Below are 15,875 nucleotides of genomic sequence, written 5' to 3' on the forward strand. Positions count from 1 at the left end.
CGTGTAGCTCAGTTGGTAGAGCATGGCGCTTGCAACGCCAGGGTTGTGGGTTCGATTCCCACGGGGGACCAGTATGAAAAAATGTATGCACTCACTAACTGTAAGTCTATTAATAATCGAATCTACAAATAAAGTTGAACAAATGGATTACACTGGAATGTTTTCATTGTAAGGGAAACGAAAATAGGATATACATTTTTCAGGAGTAATTTGTAGAATTATACAAAACATATCCTCTATCTAAACAAATAACTATTGTTGTTATATTTTTACATGGATATATTTCCACTAATATTTCTTAATGCAATTAATCCTTATAATTGTTTATGCACTATTTATCAAGCGTTGGTGCTTATGTTTTCACACCTTGCGGGTTGATATGCACCTGATCCGTTTGCTAAAGGATAAGCCCTGCAACGTCCTCAACGTTCTCTAGCGGGTACTTGTAGAATGAAAGGCCAGGCGGTTCTAGTGTTAAAAGGTGTTACTCACATTGGCTACAGAGAGTGATATCACACATTCATCCGGGAACAGCTGGTGCTCTCATGCATGGTTCAGTGTTACGTCCTCAACGTTCTCTAGCGGGTAGTTAAAGGCCAGGCGGTTCTAGTGTTAAAAAGGTGGAGCCTATTTTAACACGCTTCAGTCAACCATTCGGAACATTTATCTGTGTACCATTTCAGTAAACTCCACTTCTCCATTCATACATTAATCAACAGTCAGACTGACATGCATCCTCATCAGTATTGAGTTACAACAGCAGCATCATAATGGATGTATTGAGTTACAACAGCAGCATCATAATGGATGTATTGTCAGTTCAACAGCACCATATGCAGTTCATCAGCATCGTCTTTAGTTCAACAGCATCGTCTTCAGTTCAACAGCACCATATTCAGTTAATCAGCACCATATTCAGTTAATCAGCACCATATTCAGTTTATCAGCACCATATTCAGTTAATCAGCACCTTATTCAGTTAATCAGCACCATATTCAGTTTATCAGCACCATATTCAGTTAATCAGCACCTTATTCAGTTCAACAGCACCACATTCAGTTCAACGGATCACCAGTCAGTGTGTGTGTGTGTGTGTGTGTGTGTGTGTGTGTGTGTGTGTGTGTGTGTGAGAGAGAGTGAGTGAGTGAGTGAGTGAGTGAGTGAGTGAGTGAGTGAGTGAGTGAGTGAGTGAGTGAGTGAGTGAGTGAGTGAGTGAGTGAGTGAGTGAGTGAGTGAGTGAGTGAGTGAGTGAGTGAGTGAGTGAGTGAGTGTGTGTGTGTGTGTGTGTGTGTGTCTGTGTCTGTGTGTGTGTGTGTGACTGGCCTGTCTCTACCAGCCTGTCCTCCTCCCTACCGCCTGTAGAGCGTTACTACAATGTTCTGACACAACCCATAAGCTATTCTTTCCCCACAGCTGAGCCTCATACAGAAAGACATTAAATAACCAGCTTCTCTGTATGATAGACTCTGTTCTACTGTATTACAACGCATTAACATTACCATGGTGATATACTCTGTTCTACTGTATTACAACGCATTAACATTACCATGGTGATAGACTCTGTTCTACTGTATTACAACACATTAACATTACCATGGTGATAGACTCTGTTCTACTGTATTACAACACATTAACATTACCATGGTGATAGACTCTGTTCTACTGTATTACAGCGCATTAACATTACCATGGTGATAGACTATTATCTACTGTATTACAACGCATTAACATTACCATGGTGATAGACTCTGTTCTACTGTATTACAACACATTAACATTACCATGGTGATAGACTCTGTTCTACTGTATTACAACACATTAACATTACCATGGTGATAGACTCTGTTCTACTGTATTACAACACATTAACATTACCATGGTGATAGACTCTGTTCTACTGTATTACAGCGCATTAACATTACCATGGTGATAGACTATTATCTACTGTATTACAACGCATTAATATTACCATGGTGATAGACTCTGTTCTACTGTATTACAACACATTAACATTACCATGGTGATAGACTCTGTTCTACTGTATTACAACACATTAACATTACCATGGTGATAGACTCTGTTCTACTGTATTACAACACATTAACATTACCATGGTGATAGACTCTGTTCTACTGTATTACAACACATTAACATTACCATGGTGATATACTCTGTTCTACTGTATTGCAACATATTAACATTACCATGGTGATAGACTCTGTTCTACTGTATTACAACATATTAACATTACCATGGTGATAGACTCTGTTCTACTGTATTACAACACATTAACATTACCATGGCGATAGACTCTGTTCTACTGTATTACAACACATTAACATTACCATGGTGATAGACTCTGTTCTACTGTATTACAACACATTAACATTACCATGGTGATATACTCTGTTCTACTGTATTACAACACATTAACATTACCATGGTGATAGACTCTGTTCTACTGTATTACAACACATTAACATTACCATGGTGATAGACTCTGTTCTACTGTATTACAACACATTAACATTACCATGGTGATAGACTCTGTTCTACTGTATTACAACACATTAACATTACCATGGTGATAGACTCTGTTCTACTGTATTACAACGCATTAACATTACCATGGTGATAGACTCTGTTCTACTGTATTACAGCGCATTAACATTACCATGGTGATAGACTATTATCTACTGTATTACAACGCATTAATATTACCATGGTGATAGACTCTGTTCTACTGTATTACAACACATTAACATTACCATGGTGATATACTCTGTTCTACTGTATTGCAACATATTAACATTACCATGGTGATAGACTCTGTTCTACTGTATTACAACACATTAACATTACCATGGTGATAGACTCTGTTCTACTGTATTACAACACATTAACATTACCATGGTGATAGACTCTGTTCTACTGTATTACAACACATTAACATTACCATGGTGATAGACTCTGTTCTACTGTATTACAACACATTAACATTACCATGGCGATAGACTGTTCTACTGTACTACAACACATTAACATTACCATGGTGATAGACTCTGTTCTACTGTATTACAACACATTAACATTACCATGGTGATATACTCTGTTCTACTGTATTACAACACATTAACATTACCATGGTGATAGACTCTGTTCTACTGTATTACAACACATTAACATTACCATGGCGATAGACTCTGTTCTACTGTATTACAACACATTAACATTACCATGGTGATAGACTCTGTTCTACTGTATTACAACACATTAACATTACCATGGTGATAGACTCTGTTCTACTGTATTACAACGCATTAACATTACCATGGTGATAGACTCTGTTCTACTGTATTACAGCGCATTAACATTACCATGGTGATAGACTATTATCTACTGTATTACAACGCATTAATATTACCATGGTGATAGACTCTGTTCTACTGTATTACAACACATTAACATTACCATGGTGATAGACTCTGTTCTACTGTATTACAACACATTAACATTACCATGGTGATAGACTCTGTTCTACTGTATTACAACACATTAACATTACCATGGTGATATACTCTGTTCTACTGTATTGCAACATATTAACATTACCATGGTGATAGACTCTGTTCTACTGTATTACAACACATTAACATTACCATGGTGATAGACTCTGTTCTACTGTATTACAACACATTAACATTACCATGGCGATAGACTCTGTTCTACTGTATTACAACACATTAACATTACCATGGTGATAGACTCTGTTCTACTGTATTACAACACATTAACATTACCATGGTGATAGACTCTGTTCTACTGTATTACAACACATTAACATTACCATGGTGATATACTCTGTTCTACTGTATTACAACACATTAACATTACCATGGTGATAGACTCTGTTCATCACCCCCCCTCCCCTCTGTCTGTCTGTCTGTCTGTCTGTCTGTCTGTCTGTCTGTCTGTCTGTCTGTCTGTCTGTCTGTCTGTCTGTCTGTCTGTCTGTGTGAACTGAACACCAATGTTCCACTGCCTCCTGTCCCCAGACAACCACAGCCCTGTCCTGTCCTGTCCTGTCCAGTCCTGTCCTGCTGGGTTACTACTGCTGTTCATGCCCTCCAAAATGCCTGTCCAAACTCCCCTCATCCATAGAGGCAATCCTAGTCCCCAGAACCAGACTGCCCTCCAAAATGCCGACCCAATATTCCCAGCAACACCAAGCCAGCTCAGTCTCCAGCTCCAGGCGCTGTGTCCTGTGTGTTTAATGGTATCAGGGGATTTGGAGCAGCTCTGCACTGTGTGTGAACAGGATCACATTAAAAATCAATGTCCTCACTTTTCATCTGCTTTATGTCATAATATTGACTTGAGACGTTTTGTTTGGAGCACCACTGTAGAAGGATGTTTACTCCCTATGCGGAGAACAGAGAGAGAGAGAGAGCAGAGAGAGAGCAGAGAGAGAACGGAGATAGAGAAAGTAGAGAGAGAACAGAGAGAGAGAGAACAAAAACATTGTAACAATTCAAAGCTCTGGAAACCCAAGAGCTGAACCCTGAAAAGAGACTCCTATGTCAGCTGTTAAAAACACTAAACAACCCTATTATCCAAATTCACAGGGAAATCAATCAAATTGTTACACAAATGAAAACCTCCTATTTGAGAAATTGGGAAAATAAAACAAAAACACAGAATATACTAAATTTCTATCTGTCCCTCAAAATAAAATACAAATGGTCAGAATATCTCTACTCTCAGAGATACAAAACAGAGACAGATGCTGACCAACAGGCTCAGCCACCAACTGGCTATGCAGTGCCTTGCAAAAGTATTCATCCCCCTTGGCGTTTTTCCTATTTTGTTGCATTACAACCTGTAATTTAAATGGATTTCTATGTGGATTTCATGTAATGGACATACACAAAATAACGTAAAAGTGGTGTGCATATGTATTCAACCCCTTTGCTATGAATCCCCTAAATAAGATCTAGTGCAACCAATTACCTAAAGGAAGTCACATAATTAGTTAAATAAAGTCCACCTGTGTGCAATCTAAGTGTCACATGATCTGTCACTAGATCTCAGTATATATACACCTGTTCTGAAAGGCCCCAGAGTCTGCAACACCACTAAGCAAGGGGCACCACCAAGCAAGCGGCACCATGAAGACCAAGGAGATCTCCAAACAGGTCAGGGACAAAGTTGTGGAGAAGTACAGATCAGGGTTGGGTAATAAAAAAATATCCGAAACTTTGAACATCCCACGGAGCACCATTAAATCCATTATTATAAAAATTGAAAGAATATGGCACCACAACAAACCTGCCAAGAGAGGGCCTCCAACCAAAACTCACAGACCAGGCAAGGAGGGCATTAATCAGAGAGGCAACAAAGAGACCAAAGATAACCCTGCTCCACAGCGGAGATTGGAGTATCTGTCCATAGGACCACTTTAAGCCGTACACTCCACAGAGCTGGGCTTTACGGAAGAGTGGCCAGAAAAAAGCCATTGCTTAAAGAAAAAAAATAAGCAAACACGTCTGGTGTTTGCGAAAAGGCATGTGGGAGACTCCCCAGACATATGGAAGAGTGTACTCTGGTCAGATGAGAATAAAATTGAGTTTTTTGGCCATCAAGGAAAGCGCTATGTCTGGCGCAAAGCCAGCACCTCTCATTACCCCGAGAACACCATCCCCACAGTGAAGCATGGTGGTGGCAGCATCATGCTGTGGGGATGTTTTTCATCGGCAGGGACTGGGAAACTGGTCAGAATTGAAGGAATGATAGATGGCGCTAAATACAGGGAAATTCTTGAGGGAAACCTGTTTCAGTCTTCCAGAGATTTGAGACTGAGACAGAGGTTCACCTTCCAGCAGGACAATGACCCTAAGCATACTGCTAAAGCAACACTTGAGTTGTTTAAAGTGAAACATATAAATCTCTTGGAATGGCCTAGTCAAAGCCCAGACCTCAATTGAGAATCTGTAGTATGACTTAAAGATTGCTGTACACCAGCGGAGCCCATCCAACTTGAAGGAGCTGGAGCAGTTTTGCCTTGAAAAATTGTTGCAAAAGGTGGCTCTACAAAGTATTGACTTTGTGGGTGGTGAATAGTTATGCACGCTCAAGTTTTCTGTTTTTTGTCTTATTTCTTGTTTTCTTCACAAATGATACAAACCCCCCCAAAAAATCCATTTTAAATCCAGGTTGTAAGGCAACGAAATAGGAAAAATGCCAAGAGGGGGTGAATACTTTCGCAAGCCACTGTAGAAAAGGGAGACACAAAAAGACATGGCTACCCAAAGAGCAGTGGTCACTGAAAGACAGGGGAGGTAGAAACAGAGATGCACTTTTTCCTCTACTGTGAGAAATACTCCCAAATAAGATAATATTTTTTTCTAGAAAATATCTCAATCAAATTCCCAGCTGTGCATTTACTAATGATATAAAGCTGGAAATTATTCTGGGTGAGGGAGAATCCGCAAATCTTACTACCAGATATGTAATGTATATGATTGTCATATCCTGAAGGATCCCATTAATTCCCTGAAGTATTGACATTTTCATAACTGACAGTAAAACAGTTGAAGTTCATGTTGTTTATTTATTAACCATTCTTTCTTTTTCTTTTTATTATCTTATTTTTATTTAATTAAATGTAGATTCCACAATACAACAGCAGTAGTGTTGTACCTGTATATGTGATTATATGCACTATTATTATTACTACTGAAATTAACTGGATTTCATTATCCTCATTGTGTTGTACTGGATTTACTGAAGTGCTGTACCACAACAGTGCATTCGGAAAGTATTCAGACTCCATTACTTTTTCCACATTTTGTTACAGCCTTGTTCTAAAATTGATTAAAATGTTTATTGTTCCTCATCAATCTACACACAATACCCCATAATGACAAAGCAAAAACAAGTTTTTTGAAATTTTAGCAAATTTATTCAAAATCAAAAAACTAAAATATCCCATGTATATAAGTATTAAGACCCTTCACTCAGCACTTTGCTGAAGCACTTTTGGCAGCGATTACAGCCTCGAGTCTTCTTGGGTATGACGCTACAAGCTTGGCACACCTGTATTTGGGGAGTTTCTCCCATTCTTCTCTGTAGATCCTCTCAAGCTCTGTCAGGTTGGAGGGGAGTGTCTCTGCACAGCTATTTTGGCTGTGTGCTTAGGGTCGTTGTCCTGTTGGAAGGTGAACATTCGCCCCAGTCTGAGGTCCTGAGCGCTCTGGAGCAGGTTTTCATCAAGGATCTCTCTGTACTTTGCTCCATTCATCTTTCCCTCAATCCTGACTAGTCTCCCAGTCCCTGCCACTGAAAAACATTCCCACAGCATGATGCTGCCACCACCATGCTTCACCATAGGGATGGTGCCAGGTTTCCTCCAGACGTGAATCTTGTTTCTCATGGTCGGAGAGTCATTTAGGTGCCTTTTGGCAAACTCCAAGTAGGCTGTCATGGGCCTTTTACTGAGGAGTGGCTTCCGTCTGGCCAGTCTACCATAAAGGCCTTATTGGTGGAGTGCTATAGAGATGGGAGAACCTTCCAGAAGGACAACCATCTCCACAGAGGAACTCTGGAGCTCTGTCAGAGTGACCATGGGGTTCTTGGTCACCTCCCTGACCAAGGCCCTTCTCCCCCGATTGCTCAGTTTGGCTGGTCGGCCAGCTCTAGGAAGAGTCTTGGTGGTTCCAAACGTCTTCTATTTAAGAATGATGGAGGCCACTGTGTTCTTGGGGATCTTCAATGCTGCAGAAATGTTTTGATATTCTTCTCCAGATCTGTGCCTCGACACAATCCTGTCTTGGAGCTCTACAGACAATTCCTTCAACCTCATGGCTTGGTTTTTGCTCTGACATGCACTGTCAACTGTGGGATGTTATATAGACAGGTGTGTGCCTTTTCAAATCACAGGTGGACTCCATTCAAGTTGTAGAAACATCTCAAGGATGATCAATGGAAACAGGATGCAACTGAGCTCAATTTCTAGTCTCATAGCAAAGGGTCTGAATACTTATGTAAATAAGGTATTTATGTTTTTTTTTAAATATAAATTAGCAAACATTTCTAAAAACCTGTTTTCGCTTTGTCATTATGTGCTATTGTGTGTAGATTGATGAGAGTTTTTATTTATTTAATCCATTTTAGAATGAGCCTGTAACGTAACAGTATACTGCACTTTCCAAATGCACTATACTATACACTATATCTACATATTACCAATAGCTGAATTTGAATTTGAGAGAGCAAAAAAGAGAGAGAGAGCGGAGAGAGAGAGAGAGCAGAGAGAGAGACAGAGAGATGTATTAGAGAAAGAAAGAGAGAGAGAGAGAGAGAGAGAGAGAGAGAGAGAGAGAGAGCAGCTGATAGAGGGAGCAGAGAGAGAGAGAGAGAGAGAGAGAGAGAGAGAGAGAGAGCATCAGAGTGGTAGAGAGAGCAACAGAAGATGGAATAGTGTGCTCCCCAGACCAGACCAGCGTGTGGTTTATCCACTATGTGGAGGTGATGTCTCTCCTGTGTGTGGTTTAGCTCATGTAGGATCTCTGCTCTCCTGTGTGTATTTATAGTGTAGTTTGTGTGTGTATTATGTGTTAGCCTTTTTTGCTTTTTCTGTGTGTGTGTGTGTGCGTGCGTGTGTGTGTGTGTGTTTGCTCTATAAAGATCCTTTATGCCAGCCCCATTGAATGAAGGGCTGCAGACATTGTTTCCTGTGCCTGGCAGTGTGTGTTGTGACAGTAATACAGCATGATGTCCTGTATGTCTGTCTCAGACGGTGTGGCTACAGCAAGGCCAAGCAGGACCCTGATGAAGAGAAGATGCACTTCCACAACGGCCACAGTAAGTTACACACACACACTTCCACAACGGCCACAGTAAGTTACACACACACACTTCCACAACAGCCACAGTAAGTTACACACACACACTTCCACAACAGCCACAGTAAGTTACACACACACACTTCCACAACGGCCACAGTAAGTTACACACACACACTTCCACAACGGCCACAGTAAGTTACACACACACACTTCCACAACGGCCACAGTAAGTTACACACACACACTTCCACAACAGCCACAGTAAGTTACACACACACACTTCCACAACAGCCACAGTAAGTTACACACACACACTTCCACAACGGCCACAGTAAGTTACACACACACACTTCCACAACGGCCACAGTAAGTTACACACACACACTTCCACAACGGCCACAGTAAGTTACACACACACACTTCCACAACGGCCACAGTAAGTTATTCAGACAGAGCTGCAGGTTCTAGAGACGGTGACAGGAAGTTATTCAGACAGACCTACAGTTATAGAGACAGTGACAGTCCTAAAGGGGCATAGAGAGTTCACACTGCGCCCACGTTTCTGTTCGTTCACAGCCCTCAGGTCCCTCGGTTTTAATCCAGTGACATGTGAATGACATTGTTTTGACTAATGTCCCCCCTAAAACATCCTGCCATTCTGAATATCTTAATCCAAATTTAATCACCTACTTCCTGCTGTCTCTCCCCCATGCTCCTCACAAACACATCAATCAGAGGATGACGTTAACACCTGCTATTGTGTATTTATTTATTGAGCTTAACTATCTTTCATATTAAATAGTACTACATTTTACCTAATCTATCTTTCATATTAAATAGTACTACATTTTACCTAATCTATCTTTCATATTAAATAGTACTACATCTTACCTAACCGATATTTTATATTCAACAGTACTACATCATCTGAACCCAGTGCAGTGAAATCTGAACCTATTATTAATCTTACTGCTATATCTTCCCACAAACACATGCATCCTATTTCAGAGTATTGAGTGATCACCTGTCATTCTGCATTTATTCATTGAGGTTAACTTTGTTTTCTATATTCACCCTGCTAATGTAGGGAACACCCTTTACCTAGGTTCTGTTCAACAGTAGTGCACTACATGGATAATATGGTGTGATTTGGGACACAGGCCTAGTGTTGTGTAACTGCTGAGAGTTGTGAAGAAGTGTCAGAGGAATATTTCCTTCCAGTGATGTCCCCTGGGATGCGTACGTATATACCGACCCCCACACCTACGAGTATCTCTCCTCTCTGTCTAGTTATGTCCCCTGGGATGCGTACGTATATATCGACCCCCACACCTACGAGTATCTCTCCTCTCTGTCTAGTTATGTCCCCTGGGATGCGTACGTATATATCGACCCCCACACCTACGAGTATCTCTCCTCTCTGTCTAGTTATGTTCCCAGGGATGCGTACGTATATCGACCCCCACACCTACGAGGACCCCAACCAGGCCATCCATGAGTTTGCCAAGGAGATCGATGTCTCCTGCATCACCATTGAGAGAGTCATCGGAGCTGGTGAGTGGAGTATGTGTGTGTGCATGTGTACCAACTGTGTGTGTGTGTGTGTGTGTGTGTGTGTGTGTGTGTGTGTGTGTGTGTGTGTGTGTGTGTGTGTGTGTGTGTGTGTGTGCGTGCGTGCGTGCGTGCGTGCGTGCGTGCGTTCGTGCGTGCGTGCGTGCGTGCGTGCGTGCGTGCGTGCGTGCGTGCGTGCGTGCGTGCGTGCGTGCGTGCGTGCGTGCGTGCGTGCGTGCGTGCGTGCGTGCGTGCGTGCGTGCGTGCGTGCGTGCGTGCGTGCGTGTCTTCCAGGATGTGTTGTTGGGGTGGTTAACTTTGTTTCTATTCCAGGTGAGTTTGGGGAGGTGTGCAGCGGGCCCCTCCGTCTGCCTGGCAAGAGGGAGTTCCCAGTAGCCATTAAGACCCTGAAGGCTGGTTACACAGAGCGACAAAGGCGGGATTTCCTGGGGGAGGCTTCCATCATGGGACAGTTTGATCATCCAAACATCATCCACCTGGAAGGCGTGGTAACCAGGAGTACGTCTTGTTTTATATCAATGTTGTGTATGTTGTCTGTATATGTTGTGTATGTTGTCTGTATAAATACATGTTGTGTATGTTGTCTGTATAAATACATGTTGTGTATGCTGTCTGTATAAATACATGTTGTGTATGTTGTCTGTATAAATAAATGTTGTGTATGTTGTCTGTATAAATACATGTTGTGTATGTTGTCTGTATAAATACATGTTGTGTATGTTGTCTGTATAAATACATGTTGTGTATGTTGTCTGTATAAATACATGTTGTGTATGTTGTCTGTATAAATACATGTTGTGTATGTTGTCTGTATAAATACATGTTGTGTATGTTGTCTGTATAAATACATGTTGTGTATGTTGTCTGTGTAAATACATGTTGTGTATGTTGTCTGTATAAATACATGTTGTGTATGTTGTCTGTATAAATACATGTTGTGTATGTTGTCTGTGTAAATACATGTTGTGTATGTTGTCTGTGTAAATACATGTTGTGTATGTTGTCTGTATAAATACATGTTGTGTATGTTGTCTGTGTGGTTCCATTGCAGCAGTGAAGTGATGTATTGCTCATATATTTGATATGATATTCGTCTTTCTATTCTTTTGTCAGGTAAACCTGTGATGATCGTCACAGAGTACATGGAGAACGGATCACTGGACACCTTTCTCAAGGTAAATCAGGATCATTTAGACGTGCTGGTGTCACCAGTTGATGTCTGAATATCATGACCACTAAGGATGCGCCCCAAATGGCACCCTTTTCCTGTCACAGTGCACTACTTTTGACCAGGGCCCACAGGGGAATAGAGTGTGTGCCCCCTGTCAAGAATAGTGCATTATAAAGGGAACAGGGTGCCCCCTGTCAAGAATAGTGCATTATAAAGGGAACAGGGTGCGCCCTGGTCAAAGGTATTGCACTATAAATGGAATGGGGTGTCATTTGGGATATACTCTGGGCTTTTCCTCCCTCTTCTTCCTGTAGAAGAACGATGGCCAGTTCACAGTGATCCAGCTGGTTGGGATGCTGCGTGGTATCGCGTCAGGCATGCGCTACCTGTCTGACATGGGCTATGTGCACCGGGACCTGGCAGCTCGTAACATCCTGGTTAACAGCAACCTGGTGTGTAAGGTGTCCGACTTCGGCCTGTCCAGAGTCCTGGACGACAATGCTGAGGCTGCATATACGACCAGGGTAAGAGTCTCTCTCTCTGAGTGGTGAACAGAGGGTGAGAACCACACATATTGGTACACATCATTCTCCATCCTAAAATAACCATCTGAATGTTGTTGATATGTTTCTCTCTCTCAGGGCGGTAAGATCCCGATCCGCTGGACGGCTCCAGAAGCGATAGCGTTCAGGAAGTTCACCTCCGCCTCCGATGTGTGGAGCTACGGAATCACCATGTGGGAAGTGATGTCATATGGAGAGAGACCCTACTGGGAGATGAGTAACCAGGATGTAAGTCTTCTTCTTCTTCTTCTTCTTCTTCTTCTTCTTCTTCTTCTTCTTCTTCTTCTTCTTCTTCTTCATCTTCATCTTATTATTATTATTCTCAATGTCACAATGTTAGGATTTATTGAGCTGGTGTATGGTTGCTGTAGACAGTGGTGTAAAGTACTTAAGTAAAAATACTTTAAAGTACTACTTAAGTCGTTTTTTTTGGGTATCTGTAGTTTAGTTTACTATTTAAATTTTGGACAACTTGTACTTTTACTTCACTACATTCCTAAAGAAAATAATGTACTTTTTACTCCATACATTTTCCCAGACACCCAAAAGTACTCATTACATTTTGAATGATTAGCAGGACAGGAAAATTGTCAAATTCACACACTTATCAAGAGAACATCCCTGGTCATCCCTACTGCCTCTGATCTGGACTCACTAAACACAAATGCTTCATTTATAAATGATATCTGTGTGTTGGAGCGTGCCCCTGGCTATCAGTAAATTAAAACAACAAGAACATTGTGCCGTCTGGTTTGCTTAATATAAGGAATGTGAAATGATTTACAGTGGGGGAAAAAAGTATTTAGTCAGCCACCAATTGTGCAAGTTCTCCCACTTAAAAAGATGAGAGAGGCCTGTAATTTTCATCATAGGTACACGTCAACTATGACAGACAAAATGAGAAAAAAATTTCCTGAAAATCACATTGTAGGATTTTTAATGAATTTATTTGCAAATTATGGTGGAAAATAAGTATTTGGTCAATAACAAAAGTTTCTCAATACTTTGTTATATACCCTTTGTTGGCAATGACACAGGTCAAACGTTTTCTGTAAGTCTTCACAAGGTTTTCACACACTGTTGCTGGTATTTTGGCCCATTCCTCCATGCAGATCTCCTCTAGAGCAGTGATGTTTTGGGGCTGTCGCTGGGCAGCACGGACTTTCAACTCCCTCCAAAGATTTTCTATGGGGTTGAGATCTGGAGACTGGCTAGGCCACTCCAGGACCTTGAAATGCTTCTTATGAAGCCACTCCTTCGTTGCCCGGGCGGTGTGTTTGGGATCATTGTCATGCTGAAAGACCCAGCCACGTTTCATCTTCAATGCCCTTGCTGATGGAAGGAGGTTTTCACTCAAAATCTCACGATACATGGCCCCATTCATTCTTTCCTTTACCCGGATCAGTCGTCCTGGTCCCTTTGCAGAAAAACAGCCCCAAAGCATGATGTTTCCACCCCCATGCTTCACAGTAGGTATGGTGTTCTTTGGATGCAACTCAGCATTCTTTGTCCTCCAAACACAACGAGTTGAGTTTTTACCAAAAAGTTATATTTTGGTTTCATCTGACCATATGACATTCTCCCATTCCTCTTCTGGATCATCCAAATGCACTCTAGCAAACTTCAGATGGGCCTGGACATGTACCGGCTTAAGCAGGGGGACACGTCTGGCACTGCAGGATTTGAGTCCCTGGCGGCGTAGTGTGTTACTGATGGTAGGCTTTGTTACTTTGGTCCCAGCTCTCTGCAGGTCATTCACTAGGACCCCCTGTGTGGTTCTGGGATTTTTCTTGTGATCATTTTGACCCCACGGGGTGAGATCTTGCGTGGAGCCCCAGATCGAGCGAGATTATCAGTGGTCTTGTATGTCTTCCATTTCCTAATAATTGCTCCCACAGTTGATTTCTTCAAACCAAGCTGCTTACCTATTGCAGATTCAGTCTTCCCAGCCTGGTGCAGGTCTACAATTTTGTTTCTGGTGTCCTTTGACAGCTCTTTGGTCTTGGCCATAGTGGAGTTTGGAGTGTGACTGTTTGAGGTTGTGGACAGGTGTCTTTTATACTGATAACAAGTTCAAACAGGTGCCATTAATACAGGTAACGAGTGGAGGACAGAGGAGCATCTTAAAGAAGAAGTTACAGGTCTGTGAGAGCCAGAAATCTTGCTTGTTTGTAGGTGACCAAATACTTATTTTCCACCATAATTTGCAAATCAATTCATTAAAAATCCTACAATATGATTTTCTGGATTTTTTTTCCTCATTTTGTCTGTCATAGTTGACGTGTACCTATGATGAAAATTACAGGCGCCTCTCATCTTTTTAAGTGGGAGAACTTGCACAATTGGTGGCTGACTAAATACTTTTTTCCCCCCACTGTATACTTTTACTTTTGATACTTAATTATATTTTAGCAATTACATTTACTTTTTGACACTTAAGTATATTTAAAACCAAATACTTTTAAACTTTAACTCAAGTAGTATTTTACTGGGTGACTTTTACGTGAGTCATTTTCTATTAAGGTATCTTTACTTTTACTCAAGTATGACAATTGGGTACTTTTTCTACCACTGGCTGTAGATCATTAGAACAAAGATTCTATCCATATTGTCAATGTATTCCTTTGTAATGTCACAGACTACAAGCTACTTTACTTAGCAGAGATGTGTTCCACATTGTCAATGTCTTCCTTTGCAGTCACTAGACTGTAAGATCCAGAGACCAGAGAATATATCCGTCAATTATATTACAGGGCCACTGACTGTTACTGACTGTTACTGTTACTGACTGTTACTGACTGTTACTGACTGTTACTGACTGTTACTGTTACTGACTGTTACTGTTACTGACTGTTACTGACTGTTACTGTTACTGACTGTTATCCAACAAATTGAGGTGAAATGTGTAATATCTTAGTAGCCAGGAGGGGAATGGCTGAGAGAGGGGATGTAGACATATTAATAGAAGAGGAGAAGAGAACAGAAGTGATATTGAATGTGCCTGATAGCGGAGAGAGATACAGAAAGAGGAGGGGGAGAGAGACTGGAAAGAGTGAGAGAAGGAGAGAGTGTTGGGATAGAGAGGGAGTAAAAAGAGAGTGTGAGAATGAGCTAGAAGGGATGTAGATATGTCAGATATAGGGAAAGAAAGAGGAAGAGAGCAGAGAGGGAGAAAGAGGGTCTGTAGAGAAACACCTAGAATACTGGAGACACGTCACATGACTGTCCCTGAGAAACAGAGTTCTGACTCAGGCCGGCACACACACAAACATACATAAACGATTTAGTATTTATTGAAGATTAAATTACCCTCAAATAACCCACAAATCTACCAGGGATTTTACACAGCTTTTAGTGCCAAGGTACAGGGCTTAGTATTGACAAGTAGGGTGCCAGAGGGGAGAGGTGCCAGAGAGGAGGATAGGAAGAGAGGAGGAGAGGAGGAGAGGAGGAGAGAAGGAGAGGAGGAGAGAAGGAGAGGAGGAGAGGAGGAGAGGAGGAGAGGAGGAGAGGTACCAGAGAGGAGGAGAGGAGGAGAGGAAGAGAGGTACCAGAGAGGAGGAGAGGAAGAGAGGTACCAGAGAGGAGGAGAGGAGGAGAGGTACCAGAGAGGAGGAGAGGTACTAGAGAGGAGGAGAGGAGGAGGAGAGGAGAGGAGGAGAGGTACCAGAGAGGAGGAGAGGTGCCAGAGAGGAGGAGAGGAGGAGAGGAGGAGAAGTACCA

General features: G+C 41.7%; 1 protein-coding gene across 4 annotated transcripts in view; it reads left to right on the forward strand.

Annotated features, from left to right (window-relative positions):
* The window catches only part of LOC311118981 (ephrin type-A receptor 5-like), a 152,721-nt gene extending 139,784 nt beyond the window's left edge, over positions 1–12,937 (forward strand). For all 4 annotated transcript variants that reach the window (XM_084193733.1, XM_084193730.1, XM_084193731.1 and 1 more), the window contains exons 9-14: positions 8,795–8,862; positions 10,275–10,400; positions 10,731–10,916; positions 11,532–11,593; positions 11,904–12,113; positions 12,231–12,937. In XM_084193733.1, the coding sequence (XP_084049859.1) occupies positions 8,795–8,862; positions 10,275–10,400; positions 10,731–10,916; positions 11,532–11,593; positions 11,904–12,113; positions 12,231–12,548 (970 nt within the window). In that variant the 3' untranslated portion in view covers positions 12,549–12,937. The remainder of the gene's footprint in view (positions 1–8,794; positions 8,863–10,274; positions 10,401–10,730; positions 10,917–11,531; positions 11,594–11,903; positions 12,114–12,230) is intronic.
* Positions 12,938–15,875: the final 2,938 nt, after the last annotated feature.

Source organism: Coregonus lavaretus (assembly GCF_964263955.1).
Source record: "Coregonus lavaretus genome assembly, contig: HAP1_SCAFFOLD_304, whole genome shotgun sequence".
NCBI classification, from domain to species: Eukaryota; Metazoa; Chordata; class Actinopteri; order Salmoniformes; family Salmonidae; genus Coregonus; species Coregonus lavaretus.